The sequence below is a fragment of the Pristiophorus japonicus genome, chromosome 5 (assembly GCF_044704955.1).
Source record: "Pristiophorus japonicus isolate sPriJap1 chromosome 5, sPriJap1.hap1, whole genome shotgun sequence".
In the NCBI taxonomy this organism is placed as follows: domain Eukaryota; kingdom Metazoa; phylum Chordata; class Chondrichthyes; family Pristiophoridae; genus Pristiophorus; species Pristiophorus japonicus.
Genome location: NC_091981.1, coordinates 290,743,598 through 290,764,849, shown reverse-complemented (window position 1 = coordinate 290,764,849; position 21,252 = coordinate 290,743,598). Strand labels below are relative to the sequence as shown.

The window sequence follows — 21,252 nt, the reverse complement described above, 5'->3', positions numbered from 1 at the left end:
ACCCGTCAGAATTTTAAATGTTTCTATGAGGTCCCCTCTCATTCTTCTAAACTCCAGTGAATACAAGCCCAGTTGATCCAGTCTTTCTTGATAGGTCAGTCCCGCCATCCCGGGAATCAGTCTGGTGAACCTTTGCTGTACTCCCTCAATAGCAAGAATGTCCTTCCTCAAGTTAGGAGACCAAAACTGTACACAATACTCCAGGTGTGGCCTCACCTCCCTGCTCCAGTACTCAAATCCACTCGCTATGAAGGCCAACATGCCATTTGCTTTCTTAATCGCCTGCTGTACCTGCATGCCAACCTTCAATGACTGATGTACCATGTGTGGAAATGTATTTTTATCTAAGCTCATACCATACAGTATTTGTGTGCCCTTCCCAAGCCTTTGAAGGGGTAAATGATGAAATGGTAGCTATTTGAACAGTGGCTCTCCAAAATCGTATGGCCTTAGTTTATCTCCTAGCCAAGGAGAGAGGGACATGCGCATTAATAGGTGAAGAAATCGGCAGTCTAGCTGAATACATCAGGAAAAAGGTAATAGAGTATAAACGGACAGTTGGCCAGGGCGGTATCACCTTGTGGGGTTGGGCATCGGGATGGTTGGGATCCCTGGGGAAATCTGTGGTACAGGGTTTGATCATATTCCTGCTGATAGTCTTTGCCCTGTATCTATTATTTGTCGTCAAGTGTTGCTGTGCCAGGGTGGGGAAAAACTATGTTACCTACCGAGACCACGGCTAGAGTTATGGTAGCAACAACTACTGAAGGCTCTTGTACAGTCTCTCCGTTTCCATTTCCACACAAGATCAGAATGGATTGAGTTGTCCTTGTGAAGGACAAAATGTATTTTTATCTAAGCTGATAACATATGGTATTTGTGTGCCCTTTGCAATATATATATAACAAAATGGAGTCCTGGTCCTTCCAGAACTTTCTGCATAAACAGCTAAACCTGGTTTGAGATGGCTGATGGCCATCAGACAGCTAGGAGACACGTCATGCTGAGACAAGTAACCCCCCCCCCCCATGGTGCTCTCCTATTGTCTATACGACAAGTTCCATGCCACCCCACCCTTTTCGAAGTACTCAAACTACCAGCCATTATCTCTTGTAGAGACCTCATCCATTTGATGCAAAAAGATAACTGACCAGGAAACTGGACAATCCTGACACAATGCAAGGCAGGTAATAGCTCATTACCACACTCTCATCGAGTAATGGCCAACTAATAACCCTGACAAAAGGAAATATCTAGTCATTAACTCTTTATCTGTATTCACTGACTGCGAGACAGAGCCATTACACAGGAAGAAGCCATAACTTGGGTTTTACTGTATAAATATCTTGTGAAACTGTGCCATTGACTGAGTGTGACCTGCCCCTTGCTAGCAAGTACATTAAAGAAACTTCTGCCGGAGCTGTAAGTGTCGGAGTCATTCTTTTCGGAGGTCGAGATTTCGACAATGACACCCAGGTCTTGTTGCACCTCCCCTTTTCCTAATCTGTCACCATTCAGATAATAGTCTGTCTCTCTGTTTTTACCACCAAAGTGGATAACCTCACATTTATCCACATTATACTTCATCTGCCATGCATTTGCCCACTCACCTAACCTATCCAAGTCACTCTGCAGCCTCATAGCATCCTCCTCGCAGCTCACACTGCCACCCAACTTAGTGTCATCCGCAAATTTGGAGATACTACATTTAATCCCCTCGTCTAAATCATTAATGTACAATGTAAACAGCTGGGGCTCCAGCACAGAACCTTGCGGTACCCCACTAGTCACTGCCTGTCTTTCCAAAAAGTCCCCATTTACTCCTACTCTTTGCTTCCTGTCTGACAACCAATTCTCAATCCATGTCAGCACACTACCCCAAATCCCATGTGCTTTAACTTTGCACATTAATCTCTTGTGTGGGACCTTGTCGAAAGCCTTCTGAAAGTCCAAATATACCACATCAACTGGTTCTCCCTTGACCACTCGACTGGAAACATCCTCAAAAAATTTGTCAAGCATGATTTCCCTTTCACAAATCCATGCTAACTTGGACCCATCATGTCACCTCTTTCCAAATGCGCTGCTATGGCATCTTTAATAATTGATTCCATCATTTTACCCACTACTGAGGTCAGGCTGACCGGTCTATAATTCATTGTTTTCTCTCTCCCTCCTTTTTTTAAAAAGTGGGGTTACATTGGCTACTCTCCACTCCACAGGAACTGATCCAGAGTCAATGGAATGTTGGAAATAGCGGATGCATTGACAGTCATTTTCCAAGGCCACCTCCTTAAGTACTCTGGGATGCAGTCCATCAGGCCCTGGGGATTTATCAGCCTTCAATCCCATCAATTTCCCCAACACGATTTCCCTCAGTTCCTCCTCCTTACTAGACTCTCTGACCCCTTTTATATCCGGAAGGTTGTTTGTGTCCTCCTTAGTGAATACCGAACCAAAGTACTTGTTCAATTGGTCTGCCATTTCTTTGTTCCCCCTTATGACTTCCCCTGATTCTGACTGCAGGGGACCTACGTTTGTCTTTACTAACCTTTTTCTCTTTACATATCTATGGAAACTTTTGCAATCCATCTTAATGTTCCCTGCAAGCTTCTTCTCATACTCCATTTTCCCTGCCCTAATCAAACCCTCGTTCTAAATTTCTCCCAGACCCCGGGTTCGCTGCTATTTCTGGCCAATTTGTATGCCACTTCCTTGGCTTTAATACTATCCCTGATTTCCCTTGTTAGCCACGGTTGAGCCACCTTCCCTTTTTTATTTTTACGCCAGACAGGAATGTACAATTGTTGTAGTTCATCCATGCGGTCTCTAAATGTCTGCCATTGCCCATCCACAGTCAACCCCTTAAGTATCATTTGCCAATCTATCCTAGCCAATTCACACCTCATACCTTCAAAGTTACCCTTTAAGTTCTGGACCATGGTCTCTGAATTAACTGTTTCATTCTCCATCCTAATGCAGAATTCCACCATATTATGGTCACTCTTCCCCAAGGGGCCTCGCACAATGAGATTGCTAATTAATCCTCTCTCATTACACAACACCCAGTCGAAGATGGCCTCCCCCCTAGTTGGTTCCTCGACATATTGGTCTAGAAAACCATCCCTTATGCACTCCAGGAAATCCTCCTCTACCGTATTGCTTCCAGTTTGGCTAGCCCAATCTATGTGCATATTAAAGTCACCCATTATAACTGCTGCACCTTTATTGCATGCACCCCTAATTTCCTGTTTGATGCTCTCCCCAACATCACTACTACTGTTTGGAGGTCTGTACACAACTCCTACTAATGTTTTTTGCCCTTTGGTGTTCTGCAGCTCTACCCATATAGATTCCACATCATCCAAGCTAATGTCCTTCCTAACTATTGCATTAATCTCCTCTTTAACCAGCAATACTACCCCACCTCCTTTTCCTTTTATTCTATCCTTCCTGAATGTTGAGTTCCCAGCCCTGATCATCCTAGAGCCACGTCTCTGTAATCCCAATCACATCATATTTGCTAACATCTATTTGCACAGTTAATTGATCCACCTTATTACGGATACTCCTTGCATTAAGACACAAAAGCCTTCAGGCTTGTTTTTTTAACACCCTTTGTCCTTTTAGAATTTTGCTGTACAGTTGCCCTTTTTGTTCTTTGCCTTGGGTTTCTCTGTCCTCCACTTTTCCTCATCTCCTGTCTTTTGCTTTTGTCTCCTTTTTGTTTCCCTCTGTCTCCCTGCATTGGTTCCCATCCCCCTGCCATATTAGTTTAACTCCTCCCCAACAGCACTAGCAAACACTCCCCCTAGGACATTGGTTCCAGTCCTGCCCAGGTGCAGACCGTCCGGTTTGTACTGGTCCCACCTCCCCCAGAACCAATGCCCTAGGAATTTGAATCCCTCCTTGCTGCACCACTGCTCAAGCCACGTATTCATCTGCGCTATCCTGCGATTCCTACTCTGACTCGCACGTGGCACTGGTAGCAATCCCGAGATTACTACTTTTTAATTTAGCTCCTAGCTCCTTAAATTCGTTTTGTAGGACCTCATCCCTTTTTTTTTTTACCTATGTCATTGGTACCAATGTGCACCACAACAACTGGCTGTTCTCCCTCCCTTTTTAGAATGTCCTGCACCCGCTCCGAGACATCCTTGACCCTTGCACCAGGGAGGCAACATACCATCCTGGAGTCTCTGTTGCGGCCGCAGAAACGCCTATCTATTCCCCTCACAATTGAATCCCCTATCACTATCGCTCTCCCACTCTTTTTCCTGCCCTCCTGTGCAACAGAGCCAGCCATGGTGCCATGAACTTGGCTGCTGCTGCCCTCCCCTGATGAGTCACACCGTTTTGAGTACTGTTGAGGGGGTTATCTGTTTTGCAGGGGGATGACCGCAGGGGACCCCTGCACTACCTTCCTTGCACTGCTCTTCCTGCTGGTCTTCCATTCCCTATCTGGCTGTGGACCCTTCACCTGCGATAAGACCAACTCGCTACACGTGCTACTCACGTCATTCTCAGCATCGTGGATGCTCCAGAGTGAATCCACCCTCAGCTCCAACTCCGCAACGCGGTCCGTCAGGAGCTGGAGACGGATACACTTCCCGCAGATGTCGTCGTCAGGGACACTGATGTTGTCCCGGAGTTCCCACAAGGTACAGGAGGAGCATATCATATGACCGAGTTCTCCTGCCATGACTAAACCCTTAGATACCCTTAAATTAACAATATTAAAAGTTACTGACTGATATAAAAAAGAAAAACTACTCGCCAATCACTTACCCCCTTGGCTGTGACATCACCTTTTGATTTCTTTCTACTACTTTTTGCCTTCTCTCGACGCTCCCTGGACTGCCCGACTGCTGAGCCTTTATAGGCCGCCGCCTCCCGGACTGCCCGACTGCTGAGCCTTTATAGGTTGGGATTGCCGCACGCGATTCAGCCTCGTCTACAGCGAGTGGAGTCAGGTCTGAGCGCAACCTTCAGCACAGAGAGCTTTGGCCACGAGCTGGACGTAGCACTTGGACATCTGACATACTAACGCCTCTGGTGGCATCCAACGCGCTCCGCCACCATCCTTGCTTAACAAAAACCTATTAATCTCAGTCTTAACATTTTCAACTGACCCCCAGCCTCAACAGCTTTTTGAGGGAGAGAGTTTGATTTCCACTACCCTTTGTGTGAAGAAGTGCTTCCTGACATCACCTCTGAACAGCCTAACTTTAATTTTAAGGTGATGTACCCTTGTTCCGGACTCCTCCTTCCCCCCCCCCAACCCCCACACCACATGAAAAAGTTTCTCTTTCTACCCTAGCAACTCTTTAATCATCTTAAAACACCTCAACTAGATCACTCTTCGAATATCTTCTATACTTGAGAGAAGCCTAGTCTATTCAACATAAGCCCCAGCATCAACCTGGTGAATCTGCATTGCCAGATATCTCTACAGGGTCTGAAGGCAGAAAATTGCAATCCACCCCCTATATGGGAGACTTAGAACCCTGCCAGAGACCCAATGCTTCTTTTTGTCCCAGAAGTCGGTAAGCTTCCTCTGAATCTTGGGACAAATTTGGGGAGGAATCAAAGTGGTCGACCGGTACCACAGCATAGCAACCACGAGTTGATTTGTAACCAGTGTTTGCTCTCCTGTAGGTCAACACTCTGAGCAGTCCTGTCCAGCACCCTAGGTGAGTGGTGACTTTGGTCTCCAGCTCTTGCCAGTGTACCAGCCAGGCCGCCTATTCAGGTCAATAATTACCTTAGATTCCAATTAGCTAAATTTAGAAATGGGGTGGGGTGATCCAAGGACTGGAGTCATACCTGACACACAGGAACAGCAGTCCATCATTCAACCCCTTGAGCACTTCTGTCATTCGATCATGGCTTTTTCTTAACTTCATACAAGAGCATAATAATTCGGAGTAGGTATAGGCCATATGGCCCTTAGAAACCACTCTGCCATTTAATATGATTATGGCTGATCTTTGACCTCAACTTCACTTTCCTGCCTGGTAACCATATTCCAAAAATCTATCTATCTCAGCCTTGAATATATTCAACGACTCAGCATCCATAGTCCTTTAGGGCAGAGAATTCCAAAGATTCATAACCCTTTGAGTGGAAATAAATTCCTCATCTCAGTATTAAATGGTGAACCTGCTTTTCCTGACACTCTGCCCCTTAGTTCTCAACTCTCAGGCCAAGGGAAACCACCTCAGCATCTATCCTGGCAATCCCCCTCAGAATATAATGTGTTTCAATATGATCACCTCTCATTCTTCTAAAATCCAGTAAGTATAAGGTCCAATCTACTCTCTCTCTCTTCTTATAGGACCGCCCTCTCATCCCAGGAATCAATCTAGCGAACCTTCGTTGCACCACCTCTAGGGCATGTATGTCCTTTCTAGATAACGTGACCAAAACTCTGAGTACTCCAATTGTGGTCTCACTTGCGTACTCCAACCCCTTTGCAATAAAGGCCAACATGCCATTTGCCTTCTGTCTTTGTGCTTCCTGTACGAGAATGCCTTAATCTCTCTGAACACCAACATTTAATAGTTTCTCACCATTTAAATATTCTGTTTGTCTATTTGTCCTACTAAAGTGAATAATCTCACATTATACACCATCTGCCACCTTATTGCCCTCTTACTTAACCTATCTACAGCTTACTTTCCACCTAACTTTGTATCGTCAGCAAACTTAGATGAAAGGACCGCATTCAAGTCATTAATATAGATTGTAACGAGTTGAGGCCAAAGCATTGATCCTTGTGGCACCTCACTAGTTCAGTCTGCCAAAGTCTGGTTTCTGTTCACTAACTAATCCTCTGTCCATGCTAATATTGCTCCCAGCCCACGAGCCCTTATCTTGTGTAGCAACCTTTTATGTGGAAGCTTATTGTTCATTTACTCACTTGTATTCTTGTACACCAACAGCTGGTTTGGACATATATTGTCATTCCTTCATGGGTGGGTCAATATCCTGGAATTCCCCACCTGACGCAATCGGAGGAGTACCATCACACTTGGACTGCAATAGTTCAAGACCCACCATTACTCTTAGAGTAGTGATGGGCAATGGCGCACAAGTAAGAGAGTATGTCCTAGAGTGGCTCGGTTTGCTATTGGGATTAAGCACACTTAAAACTCAATTTAAATTACATCGTACAATCCTAAAGGGAATTTATGGGGTCAACAAATCATTGAAGGTGGCAGAACAGGTTGAGGAGAGAGGTTAAAAAAGTATATGGGATCCATAATTAGAGACGTAGAATGATGAACCTTTATAAAAAACACTAGTTCTGTCGGTTGTCCAATTCTGGGCACCGCACTTTAGGACGGATGTGAAGGCCTTAGAGGGTGCAGAAAAGATTTAAGGGAAGAGGGCCTTAAGGTTACGTGGATACGCTAGAGAAGCTGGGATTGTTGTCTGGAATGCACTGCCTGAAATGGTGTTGGAGGCAGATTCAATCGTGGCTTTAAAAACAGAATTGGATAAATACCTGAAGGGCAAATATTTGCAGGACTACAGGGAAAGGGGACTAGCTGAAGTGCTCTTGCAGAGAGCCAGAATGAGCTCAATGGTCATCTCTTGTGCTGTAACCATGCTCTGATAATCCAGGTGGGGTCTGACCAAATAACTTCCTCATCTTTGAATTCCAACCCCTCCCCCTTGAGATAAAGGCCAACATTCCATTAGCCATTTTGATTACTCCTTTTGTTAAGAGATGTTGGTGTCCATGTCTACCACTAAAAGCTAGTTTCACACCAGGTGAATACTGCCCTTCCCCACATGGAGTGGGTAAAACATAGATGCTCCATCGCAATTTCCTGCTCCTATCTACAGATCCCTGAGAAATACCACTTGTCACACTATGTCTCCTACCTCCCAACCAATTACTGACCCTAGTCCCAGGGTTATCTCCAATTCTGTGCACTTGCATTTTTACTAATAACCTCAGATCAGACATAATCTATCAGTCATAAATCTGGTCAAAACAATCCATAAATTGTTTGAAAGGGAATCAGATAAAGAAATGGGGAGAAGTGCCAACACCATGTCTACATGCATGTTTGGAGGTGGAGAGATTTCCAGAAACTCAGGCACCAAAGGAGGGGGGGGGGAATGCAAACCAGAGTTTTGGAGGGGTTGGGGGAAGAGGAATGTGAAAAGTAAGGGAGATCTTGTATTGGCTCCTTGCCAATAATGTACAAATGGAACGTTTACACCAGTGAAGTGGAGCAGAGCACAGGAGGAAATCGAGAAGTGAATTCAGATCCATCCAAGAGCCAATGGACCGTGATGAGGTTGGGGGCGGGCAGGAGGAAGGAAGGAGAGAGAGAGAGAACAGGGTCAGGTGTTGGTTCTAGAAAATGTTAACTTGTCTTTTTTGGCTTTTACTGAACCAGCTGTTCATTTCTTTGCAAATCGCTCGCAGTTGCCGATTATACCTTGAATCCTAAGTCACTTGACATTTACCAAATTTCTTGATGGTTCTAAGACTATTGTGCACCAAATCACATATCTATGACCAAGCACTGTACAGAAAGCACTGGTTTTAAATCACTGTATAAAATTATTCCTTTTTTTAAAAAAAGGCACGCAGTCAAGTGATTTCACGTTGGAAAATCATGGGAGCCTTCACTCCAGACTCTTTCAGTATTCATTCGGTTTGTCTGTGACACTGGTATACCAGTCACATCAAACAATTCTTCAATGTCACACACAACTGATACCAATAGTCTGTTAATGTTTCTTGTGGGGCTGTTTGAAGAAGTAATAGTCCAGGAATTTGACAGCACAGGAGGCTGCTATTCAGCCCAAAGGAGAGGTTGAAGGGATATGGGAACAGGGTCATGTATGGGCGAGTGCCAACATAAGTTACAACACGATAACAGGCCATCGACCCAACCAGCCTACGCAGGTCAGTAGCTGAAATTGATGAAAAACATCCACTTAAACTTTTATTACACACAAAAAAACTAACCTGCAGATGAGTGTTGTGTCTTAAATAGGCCAAGAAGTAACACACAAAAGTGGATATCAGAAACAAGCCACTCTGCATCAACTCTTGCTCTGTGCAGGATGATGTGACACATCAATAATGCACTTCCCCACATTTATATGCATCACCAGTGATTTTACCACTAAATAGGAAGCTCCAATATAGCAAGGTACATGAACTAAATAGAATAATAGTGCATTCATTTTAAAAGAAAAAATAATTGAATTTTAATATATACATCTCTGAAGTAGTACAATAACAGCGAGTATGAACACTGAAGTGCGCCGGGCACAAATCTAACCCACAGTTTTTTTTTTAGAGCAACTAAAGGTATTTTTTTGCCCTTTCAAAAAAAAAAAAATTATATGCACCTTATACAAACACAATAAGCCAAATGGCCCACAACATTGTAATTCAAAATGGTAGTGAGCACCACTAGAGGTTTCATTCTGCAGTTTGGTGTCCCAATTTTCAGGAATCCGATACCTGTACCACATTCAGTGAGGCGAGCTGGAGAAAAGGTTACTGTGGAGATAACGCCTACCCCAGTTGCCAATTAAACCGAAGGGGCAAAAGCTGGAAATGCACAGCTTAGGCAGCATCTGCGGAGAGAAAGAGTTGACGCTTCAGGTCGATGTCCTTCCGTCAGAACTGTTAGAGATGCAACAGTTTTTAAGCAAGTGCAGAAGGAACTAAAGGGAAAGCAACTCTTACATTTATGACAAATGGTCATCAACCTGAAACAGAAGCTGTTTTTCTCTCCACGGATGCTGCCTGACCTGATTACACAAATTAGGGTTGTATTCCCTAGAATTTAGAAGGTTAATGGATGATGTGATTGAAGTTTTCAAGATATTAAGGGGAACAGATAGGGGTAGAGAGAAACTATTTATGCTGTTTAGGGAATCTAGGACTAGGGGGCATAGTCTAAAAATTAGAGACAGACCTTTCAGGAGTGAAATTAGGAAAAGGGGAGAAGTTTGGAACTCTCTTCTGCAAACGGCAATTGATGCCAGATCAATTGTTAATGTTAGATTTTTGTTAACAAAAGATATTAAGGGATATGGGGCTTAGGTTGCAGATCAGCCATGATTTTATTGAATGGCCGAACAGGCTCAGAGAGCTAAATGGCCTGTTCCTATCTGCTGAGCATCTCCAGCATCTTGCTTTTATTTTAGTACTTATGAGGCAGGTGGTCAAGTACTTCCCATTGGTGCTAGCGATATATAATAGGCAGAGAGCATTGTTACTGCACCTGACTTTCTTTGTAATCCACAGGTATCGGTCAGTGGAAAGCAGCACCTCGATTTCTGGGTGAATTTATTGCTCAGAAGCAGTTCTAATTAGTGGGTTCGAGGATACCGATAAATACGAGCTAATCAGCTATTGAAAAATAAAAAATATCCTGGTTACAGGTTTCTATGAAGTTAACCATTTTGCAGCAGCGTGGATTGAAGGGATCGCCATGTTGCACATCCAATTCCCATCACTGGTGATGGCGGGATCACATTTACAAACTGAATCATGGGCCACTTACGCAGTGGGTTTTCAGTCTTGGGAGCAACTGCTGCTGGCTTTTTGGGGGGTAAACATTCAACACATAATTAAAATAATTAGCGGCCACTTGTCTCAGTCTCCACTACTACTCCTGAAGATGCCGTTGGGGGTCCCTGATGCTCTGCGATTCCGCAGCATTGTATGGCGCTGCAACATTTCTCCCACGCAAACTGCGATTTGTATCGCGTCAGAGTGTTGTATTAAATACCTGCAGGGCCCCGAACTTCCAGCAGAGCAGGAAGTGTATCCTGGGGTAAATTCCGGGCCAGTGTCCTCAATCCAATTGGTCAGCTGGCACTGAGCTTTAATCTCCACACCGACTGTGAGGTAAGATGCTCAGTAACGTCGCTTTCAGCTCAACCAGCTGTGTTCTGAGTCCCACCTCAAGCTCTCCTCAGCCCCGATGTTCTAAACACTCCACACAACTGCTGTGAAATGGTTACACATTCCCATCATCATAGACAGTCCCTCAGAGTCGAGGAAGACTTGCTTCCACTCTAAAGTGAGTTCTCAGGTGACTGAACAGTCCAATATGGGACCCTACATTCTCGGTCATAGGTGGGCACAGTGGTTGAAGGAAAGGGTTGCCGGGGAGCCTGGGTTGATGGACGCTCCTTCCCCTGTCTACGCTTGGTTTCTGCTTGTTCTTGGCGATGGGACTCAAGGTGCTCAGTGCTCTTTCTCCACTTTGGGCGGTCTTGGGCCAGGGATTCCCTCGAGTCGGTGGGGATGTTACACTTTGTCAAGGAGGCTTTGAGGGTGTCTTTGAAATATTTCCTCTGCCCACCTCGTGCTCACTTGCCGCGTCGAAGCTCCGAGTGGAGCGCTTGCTTTGGGAGTCTTATGTTGGGCACGCGGACGATGTGGTCCGCCCAACGGAGCTGATCGAGCGTGGTCAATGCTTCGAATGTTGGCCAAAGCAAGAACACTGACTTTGGTGCGTCTGTCCTGCCAATTTGCAGGATCTTGCGGAGGCAGCGTTGGTGGTACTTCTCCAGTGCTTTGAGGTGTCTGCTGTATATAGTCTATGTCTCAGCCATATAGGAAGGCATTACACTATGGTGAACACAGCCTCAGCATTAAGTTTCTCCCCGTATATAATTACAACACACTACCTCCTGGTTTGTTTAATGTGACACAGGCCGACCGAAACACCAGCTAGTTACTGCAACCGTCTGCCAAGGGCCGCCACTCGCCAGCACTTCAAACATACTAAACAATAACATTTTTCATTAGTATTCTCTAATTTAACACACACACACACAGTTTAACAATACCAGTAATGCCTGGGCTCTGCTCACTATTCTTCACTTTTCAATGCCTAAAAATGAAAGGCACCAATTTGGCAAGCTGCCACTGAATAGGTGAGCAGCACACAGAAAGCTACTTTCCTGAACTTAAAAAAATTATTATATACATTAAGACTTCTCTCGGTACTAACAATCTCATGATGCACAATTTGGTTGGGCTTACAGTAAAAAATGGCCCGGAGGTGCAGCAGAATTCTGAAGACCCTGGCTACAGTTTCACTCAATCAGCCCTTCAATGGTCGAGAGGTATTTGGTCAATTCACTTCACAGAAATCTGTTAAACACATCCTGTCCCTTCCCCAATCTAGAAACCATCATCTCGGGCTTTAATACATTGTTACTCCTGCAACAATCACCTTCCATTTCAAACTGAACCCATTGGCCAATGGGCTGACTTGCAGGAGTGGGGAAAGTGAAAAGGAAGAGAATTAATTCCACTCTTCCGTAAGCTTTGTGCATCCTGTACATGCACACTGGACATGGGAAGACATTGAATAAAATGGTTCATCTTATTGCTTCCTTGAAAAGATAAGTCAATGAAGTGAGATTTTATATACATCTCTAATAGTGAACTTATAAAAACAATTCATATAAATTGCATCTGTGTCTCAAACGCATTTAATACAAGCTGTTCCTGTTGTTAAAAAAACGAAGGGGTTTTGTTTCAGTACAACTGCAAAATATCAAGTGAGAAGTCATTGTATAGCTCAACAGTTGTAACAATATCTGTTCGCACTGCTTTTAACCGTATCTCATTCAGCTCTGCATCAACCCTACTGAGCTTCTCTTGATCTATACTGTAGTCAATAAGGTCATATGTGGATGGGGGCCAGGGGAGTCCTTCTTCATAGCAGTCGACCGGGATAGGGTGCACGACAATTTTGAGGGCCGGCAGCTGCACTGCGGTGTGAAGCAAGGCCTTGAGGCCCTCGCTGGAGATTGGGTTACAGAAACAGCTGAAGTACTGCAGCTGAGAGCACTGCCGGAGGGCGGGCAGGAAGGAGCTGAGTTGTCTGTCCATCACCCTGCACTCCATGATGTCCAGGTAGACCAGCGAGGTGGAGGCCTGCTGCAGGAACTGGCAGAAGGGGCTGAGGAGGACGTCAGATAGGTTGTTACCGCTCAAATCCAGCTTCCTCAGGAAAGGGGCATGATGGCTGTTGGCCAGGTAGGTTGCATCGTTTGGTAGAAGGTAGCAGTAGGCGAGCTCCAAGCTTTCCAAAGGCTTCTGCAAGACACTGTTTGAAACAAATCCATTACACTCCACACATGCACCACACATGATCCGTGACACAGCCATTCTACATCATACAGTAAACACCAGACAATCAACTCATTTACTGGAGATGGCTGGTCAGAGGCAGCCTGGAAGCACATGTTTTTTTGTAAAAGACAGACAAGAACTTGCTTTCGTCTATCGCGTCTCTCAGAACATAGCCCTTTATAGAATCTCACAGCACAGGAGGCGGCCATATGGCTCATCGTGCCTCTGCCGGCTGTTTGGAAGAGCTATGAAAATAGACCCAGTCCCTTGTTCTTTCCTGCAGAGCCCCTTCAAGTTACCATTGAATCTGCTTCTACCATCCTTTCAGGCAGTGTTCCAGATCATAACTCGCTGCGTAAAAAAAATTCTCCTCTTCCTCACCGGTTCTCTTGCCAATTACCTTCACATCAATGTTCCTGCTAAGCTGCGCGGTAATCTGAAAGGTCTCGCGCAGGCCAACCGGCTTTTACATTATAAATACCGCGCAGGCGCAGAAATTTAAAGGGATTACACATTAAAAGAAACAGGCCGCGCAGAACAAAGCTCAGCTTACAGGGAACATTGCTTCAGTAGAATTCATGTCCCTTCTGTGGGTAAACACGGTGACCAATGTATGCACAACAGGTCAGTCTGTTATTTGGTGGTATTTTGGTTGAGGAAATGTTACAAGGACACCCTCAAAGCTTCCCTGATACAGTGCAACATCCCCAGCAGTCCCTGGCCAAAGACCGCCCTAAGGGCAGAAATGCATTCCGGGAGGGCGCTGAGCACCTTGAGTATCATCGCCGAGAGCATGTAGAAATCAAGCGCAGGCAGCGGAAAGAGCGTGCAGCAAACCTGTCCCACCCTCCCTTTCCCTCAACAACTATCTGTCCCACCTGTGACAGGGACTGTGGTTCTCATCTTGGACTGTTCAGCCACCTAAGGACTCATTCTAAGAGTGGAAGCAAGTCTTCCTCGATTCCGAGGGACTGTCTATAATGTTTTTTTGATGGTATTGGTTGATGGAGGAATGTTGATCAGGACACTGGGAGGACGCTTTGCTTTTCTTGGTTCAGCTGAAGGTAAAAGATCCCTGACATAATTACATCAAAACAGGCAGACAGAGCATCGGTTTACTGTTTCATTTGACACCTTTAGCAATACAGCAATCAGTACTGTTCCAGCGTCAGCTCAGGTTATGTGCTCAAGTCCTCAAGCGGGGCTTGAATCAACAAAGTTCTGATGCCAACAAAATGAACCAAACGGAGTGATGGGATTTAAATTCTCTACAGCGAGACGTCAACGTCACAAGAGGGGATGCTCCACCAACAATCACTGCTCCCAGTTGCCTCTAACCAATAGCTCTAAAGCATAAAAAATGGCACCCAGGAGAAACTGCAACAAACCACCACGTGGGTCCCACTTAGTGCCTTCTAACTAAAGGTGTCAGCTGTGGCTCAGTGGGTAGCACTCTCACCTGAGTCAGAAGGTTGTGGGATCAAGTCTCACTCCAGAAACTTAAGCACAAAATCTAGACGGACACTAGTGCTGCACTGTTGGAGGTACCATCTTTCGGAGGCGTGAAACCGAGGCTCCATCTGCTCTCTCAGGTGGACGTAAAAGATCTTATGGCACTATTTCAAAGAAATAGCAGGGGCGTTCTCCCCACCAATATCCCTAAAAAAAACAGGTGTGCAAATTTCCATACATTACAACAGTACTAGCTATAAAGCGCTTTGGGACATCCTGAGGTTGTGAAAGGCGCTGTATAAATGCATGTCTTTCAACTAGTCTCTCAACATCCAAATGACCAGATTTGTGACAACTGGTTATTTGATAAATTGTCTCGAACATAAATCAACAATGCAGTAAAACTGGGGAATTGGGGAAGTTAAAATAGCTTATAAGAACATAAGAAATAGGCGCAGGAGTCAGCCATTCAGCCCCTCCAGCCTGCTCCACCATTCAATGAGATCTTGGCTGATCTTCTGCCTCAACTTCACTTTCCTGCACTATCCCCATATCCCTCGATTTCCTGAATATCAAAAAATATATTGATCTCTGTCTTGAATATACTCAAAGACTGAGCCTCCACAGCCCTCTGGAGTAAATTCCAGAGATTCATCACCTTCTGAGTGAAAAATTTCTCATCTCAGTCCTAAATGGCCGACCACTTATTCTGAGACCCTTAAGGTTCGAGACTCGTCAGCCAGAGGAAACATCCTCTCTGCATCTACCCTGTCAAGCCCTGTAAGAATTTTGTATGTTTCAATGAGATCATCTCTCATTCTTCTAAATACGAGAGAATATAGGCCTAGTCTACTCAATCTCTCCTCATAGGACAATCCTCCACCCCAGGAATCAGTCTGGTGAACCTTCATTGCACTCCCTCAATAGCAAATACATCCTTCCTTAGGTAAGGAGACCAAAACAGTTCACAGTACTCCAGGTTCAGTCTCACCAGGGCCCTATATAATTGCAGCAAGACGTCTTTATTCTTATACTCAAATCCTCTTGTAATAAAGGCCAACATACCATTTGCTTTCTGTACTTGTTTGTTAACTTTCAGTGATTCGTGTACAAGGACACCCAGATCCCTCTGAACACCAACATTTCCCAATCTCTCACCATTTAAAAATACTCTGCTTTTCTATTTTTCCAACCAAAGTGGATAACTTCACATTTCTCCACATTATATTGTATTTGCCCACTCAGCCTGTCTATATCCCCTTGTAGTCTCTTTGCATCCTCCTTACAACTTACATTCTCACCGAGCTTTGTATCATCAGCAAACTTGGATATATTACATTTGGTCCCCTCATTTAAACCATTGATATAGATTTTGAATAGCTGGGGCCCAAGCACTGATCCTTGCGGCACCCCACTAGTTACAGCCTGCCAACCCGAAAATGACCTGTTTATTCCTACTTTCTATTTTCTGTCCGTTAACCAATCCTCAATCCATGCTAGTATATTACCCCCAATCCCATGTGCCCTAATTTTGTTCAATAACCTCTTGTGTGGCACCTTATCAAATACACAACATCCATTGGTCCCCCTTATCTATTCTGATAGTTACAACCTCAAAAATCTAACAGATTTGTTAAACATGATTTCCATGTTGACTCTGTCCAATCCTATTATTATTTTCTAAGTGCCCTGTTACCACGTCCTTAATAATAGACTCTAGCATTTTCCATCATACTGATGTGATGCTAACTGATCTGTAGTTCCAGTTTTCTCTCTCCCTCCTTAAACAGCAAGGTTACATTAGCTTCCTTCCAATCGGTGGAATTTTGGATGATGATAATCAATCTCTACATAGTCACCTCTTTCAAAACCCTAAGATGTAGGCCATCAGGTCCAAGGAATTTATCAACTTTCAGTCGCATTAATTTCTCCAGTACTATTTTTTCACTAATACTAATTTATTTCATTTCCTTATTCTCACTAGACTGTTGGTTCGCCACTGAGATTTTTGTGTCTTCTTCCATGAAGACAGACACAAAGTATTTAATTTCTCTGCCATTTCCTTATTCACCATTATAATTTCTCCTGTCTCAGCCTGTAGGGGACCCACATTTACTTCCGCTAATCTTTTCCTTTTTACATACCTGTAGAAGCTTTCACAGTCTGTTTTTATGTCTCTCGCAAGTTTACTTTCATATTCTATTTTCTCTTTCCTTATCAATTTCTTGAGTCCTCCTTTGCTGAATTCTAAAATCCTCCCAATCCTCTGGCTAACTGCTCTTTTTGGCAACATTATAAGCCTCTTCCTTTGATCTAATACTATCTTTAACTTCTCTTGCTAGTCATGGTTGGACAACTTTTTCTGTAGGGTTATTGTGACTTAAAGGAATAATATATCTGTTGTAAATTATGTATTAATTCTTTAAATGCTAGCCATTACTTATCTACAGTCATACCTTTTAATGTAGTTTCCCAATCTACCTTAGCCAACTCTCCCTCATACCTATGTAGTTTCCTTTGTTTAGATTGAATTAAATCACTTTCAAACTTAATGTAAAATTCTATCATATTATGGTCACCCTTTCCCAAGGGCTCCTTTACTACAAGGTTATTAATTAACCCTTTCTTGTTGCACAATATTAGATCTAAAATAGCCTATTCTCTAGTTGGTTCCTCAACATACTGATCTAAAAAACCATCTTGTATACATTCCATGAATTTGTCCTCAACACTATTACTGCAAATTTGGTTTGCCCAGTCTATATGTAGATTAAAGACCCCATGATTATTGTATTACATTTGTCACATGTACCTCTAATTTCCTGATTTATATTGTGCCCTACATTACCACTACTGTTCGGTGGCCCAGAAACAGCTCCCACCGATGTTTCCTGCCCCTTGCTGTTTCTTAGCTCCACCCAAACTGATTATAATTCTTGATTTTACGAGCTGAGATCCTTTCTCTCTATTGTCTTTATCCCATCCTTTATTTTGCCTATCTCTTCTAAAAGTAAAGTATCCTGGAATATTTAGTTCCCAACCATGGTCATTTGCAGGTACTCTGGGAGATGACAGCAGACACTACTTAATTCCTGTCGTATCCACTAACACTACATTTCATGGACACAATAAATGATAGACATTTTCCAAATTCAGACTTAACTCATTAATCCCTTACTAGTGTGTGAACAGTTGTCCTCCAAATGAACAAACAAGGAACACAATCTCCAGCAGCTGTGCACAGCTTTCTCTTAATACTGTCTCCTTACATGAAAGAATAAACAGACATTTATATAGTGTCTTTCATGGCCTCAGGACGTCCCAAAGCATTTCACCACCTTTTGGATTGTAATCATTGTTGTAATGTAGGGAAACGCAGCAGGCAATTTGTGCAGAGCAAGGTCCCACAAACAGCAATGCGATAAATGACCAGATAATCTGCTTTTCGTGATGTTGGTTGAGGGATAAATGCTGGCCAGGAGACTAGAACTCTCCATGGGTTCTTTCACGTCCACCCAATCAGGCAAACCGGGCCTTCTGAAAGATGGCACCTCAGACAGTGCAGCGTAACCTCAGGTACTGCATTGGTTATGTGCTTGTCTCTAACCCACAACCTATGGACACCGAGGTGAAACTGCTACCATTGAACCAAGGCTGACATATGATTCCAGATTGAAAGCACCGGTTTCTTACATAAGAAATAAGAGGGGTAAGCCCATTTGGTCCATCGAGCCTGCTTCGCCATTCAATAAGATCATGGCTGATCTGATCATGGACTCAGCTCCGCTCCCCATACTCTTTAATCCCTTATCGCTTAAAAATCCATCTATCTCCGCCTTAAATATATTCAATGACCCAGCCTCCACAGCAGTCTGGGGCAGAGAATTCCATAGATATACAACCCTCAGAGGAAATTTCTCCTCATCTCAGTTTTAAATGGGCGGCCCCTTATTATGAGACTATGTTCCCTAGCTTTAGTTTCCCCTGTGAGTGGAAATATCCTCTCTGCATCCATCTTATCGAGCCCCCTCATAATCTTATAAGTTTCAATATCACCTCTCATTCTTCTGAACTCCAATGTGTATAGGCTCAACTTATCTTCATAAGTCAACCCCCTCATCTCCGGAATCAACCTCGTGAACCGTCACTGAACAGCTTCCAATGCAAGTATATCCTTCCTTAAATACGGAGACCAAGTATACTCCAGGTGTGGCCTCACCAATACCCTTTACAGTTGTAGCAGGACTTCTCTGCTTTTATACTCTACCCCCTTGCAATAAAGGCCAACATTCCATTTGCCTTCCTGATCACTTGCTGTACCTGCATACTAACATTTTGCGTTTCATGCACAAGGACCCCCAGGTCTCTCTGTACTGCAGGACTTTGCAATTTGTCTCCATTTAAATTGTAATTTGCTTTTCTATTATTTCTGCCAAAGTGGATAACCTCACATTTTCCCACATTATACTCCATCTGTCAAATGTTTGCCCACTCACTTAGCCTGTCTATATCTCTTTGCAGATTATTTGTGTCCTCCTCATAATTTGCTTTCCCACCCATCTTTGCATCATCCGCAAACTTGGCTACATTACACTCGATCCCTTCACCCAAGTCATTGATATAGATTGTAAATAGTTGAGGACCCAGCAGCGATCCCTGCGTCACCCCACTAGTCACTGTTTGCCAACCAGAAAATGACCCATTTATCCCGACTCACTGTTTTCTGTTAGTTAGCCAATCTTCTATCCGTGCTAATATATTACCCCGTGAGCTTTTATCTTATGCAGCAACCTCTTACGTGACACCTTATCTGGAAATCCAAATATGCCATATCCACTGGTTCCCCCTTATCCACCCTGCTCGTTACATCCTCAAAGAACTCCAGCAAATTTGTCAAACATGATTTCCCTTTCATAAAACTATGCTGACTCTGCTTGATTGAATTATGCTTTTCCAAATGTCCTGGTACTGCTTCCTTAATAATGGACTCCAGCATATTCCCAACGACAGATGTTAGGCTAACTGGTCTCGTTTCTTGCTTTTTGTCTGCCTCCTTTTTTAAATAGGGGCGTTACATTTGCGGTTTTCCAATCTGCTGGGACCACCCCAGAATCCAGGGAATTTTGGTAGATTACAACCAATGCATCCACTATCTCTGCAGCCACTTCTTTTAAGAACTTAGGATGTAAGCCCATCAGGTCCAGGGGACTTGTCCGCCCTTAGTCCCATTATTTTACCAAGTACTACTTCATTAGTGATAGTGATTGTATTAAGTTCCTCCCTCCCTATAGTCCCTTGATTATCCACTATTGGGATGTTTTAAGTGTCTTCTACTATTTGTTCAACTTCTCTGCAATTTTCCTGTTCTCCACTATTAATTCCCCAGTCTCATCCTCTAGGGGACCAACATTTACTTTAGCCACTCTTTTCCTTTTTATGTACCTGTAGAAACTCTTACTATCCGTTTTTATATTTCGTGCTAGTTTACTTTCATAATCTATCATTTTTTTCAGCTATTCTTTGCTGGCTTTTAAAAATTTCACAATCTTCTGGTCTCCCATTAGTCTTGGCCACACTCTATGCCCTTGGATTTATGAAGGGGAAGTCATGTTTGACAAATTTGCTGGAATTCTTTGAGGATGTTATAAACAGGGTGGATAAAGGGGAACCAGTGGTGTGGTGTATTTGGACTTCCAGAAGGCATTTGACAAGGTGCCACATAAAAGGTTACTGCACAAGATAAAAGTTCACGGGGTTGGGGATAATATATTAACATGGATAGAGGATTGGTTAACAGAAAAGAGAGTCGGGATAAATGGTTCATTCTCGGGTTGGCAATCAGTAACTAGTGGGGTGCCGCAGGGATCAGTGCTGGGACCCCAACTATTTACAATCTATATTAACGATTTGGAAGGGGGGACTGAGTGTAACGTAGCCAAGTTTGCTGATGATACAAAGTGGGAGGAAAAGCAATGTGTGAAGAGGACACAAAAAATCTGCAAAAGGACATAGACAGTCTAAGTCAGTGGGCAAAAATTTGGCAGATAGAGTATAATGTTGGAAAGTGTGAGGTCATGCACTTTGGCAGAAAAAAATCAAAGAGCAAGTTATTATTTAAATGGAAAAAGATTGCAAAGTGCTGCAGTACAACGGGACCTGGGGGTACTTGTGCATGAATCACAGAAGGATAGTATGCAGGTACAGCAAGTGATCAGGAAGGCCAATGGAATCTTGGCCTTTATTGCAAAGGGGATGGAGTATAAAAGCAGGAAAGTCTTGCTATAGCTATACAAGGTATTGGTGAAGCCATACCTGGAATACTGCGTGCAGTTTTGGTTTCCATATTTACGAAAGGATATACTTGCTTTGGAGGCAGTTCAGAGAAGGTTCACTAGGTTGATTCCGGAGATGAGGGGGTTGACTTATAGGAAAGGTTGAGTAGGTTGGGCCTCTACTCATTGGAATTGAGAAGAATGAGAGGTGATCTTATCGAAAAGTATGAGATTATGAGGGGGCTTGACAAGGTGGATGCAGAGAGGATGTTTCCACTAATGGGGGAGACTAGAACTAGAGGGCATGATCTTAGAATAAGGGGCCACCCATTTAAAACAGAGATGAGGAGAAATTTCTTCTCTCAGATGTTTGTAAATCTGTGG

At 43.7% G+C, this 21,252-nt stretch overlaps 1 protein-coding gene across 4 annotated transcripts in view; it reads right to left on the bottom strand.

Moving 5' to 3' along the window:
• Positions 1-9,252: 9,252 nt before the first annotated feature.
• Positions 9,253-21,252, bottom strand: part of LOC139264753 (leucine-rich repeat-containing protein 14-like) — a 46,327-nt gene continuing 34,327 nt past the window's right edge. For all 4 annotated transcript variants that reach the window (XM_070881801.1, XM_070881799.1, XM_070881802.1 and 1 more), the window contains one exon: positions 9,253-13,118. In XM_070881801.1, coding sequence (XP_070737902.1) covers positions 12,545-13,118 — 574 coding nt within the window. In that variant the 3' untranslated portion in view covers positions 9,253-12,544. The remainder of the gene's footprint in view (positions 13,119-21,252) is intronic.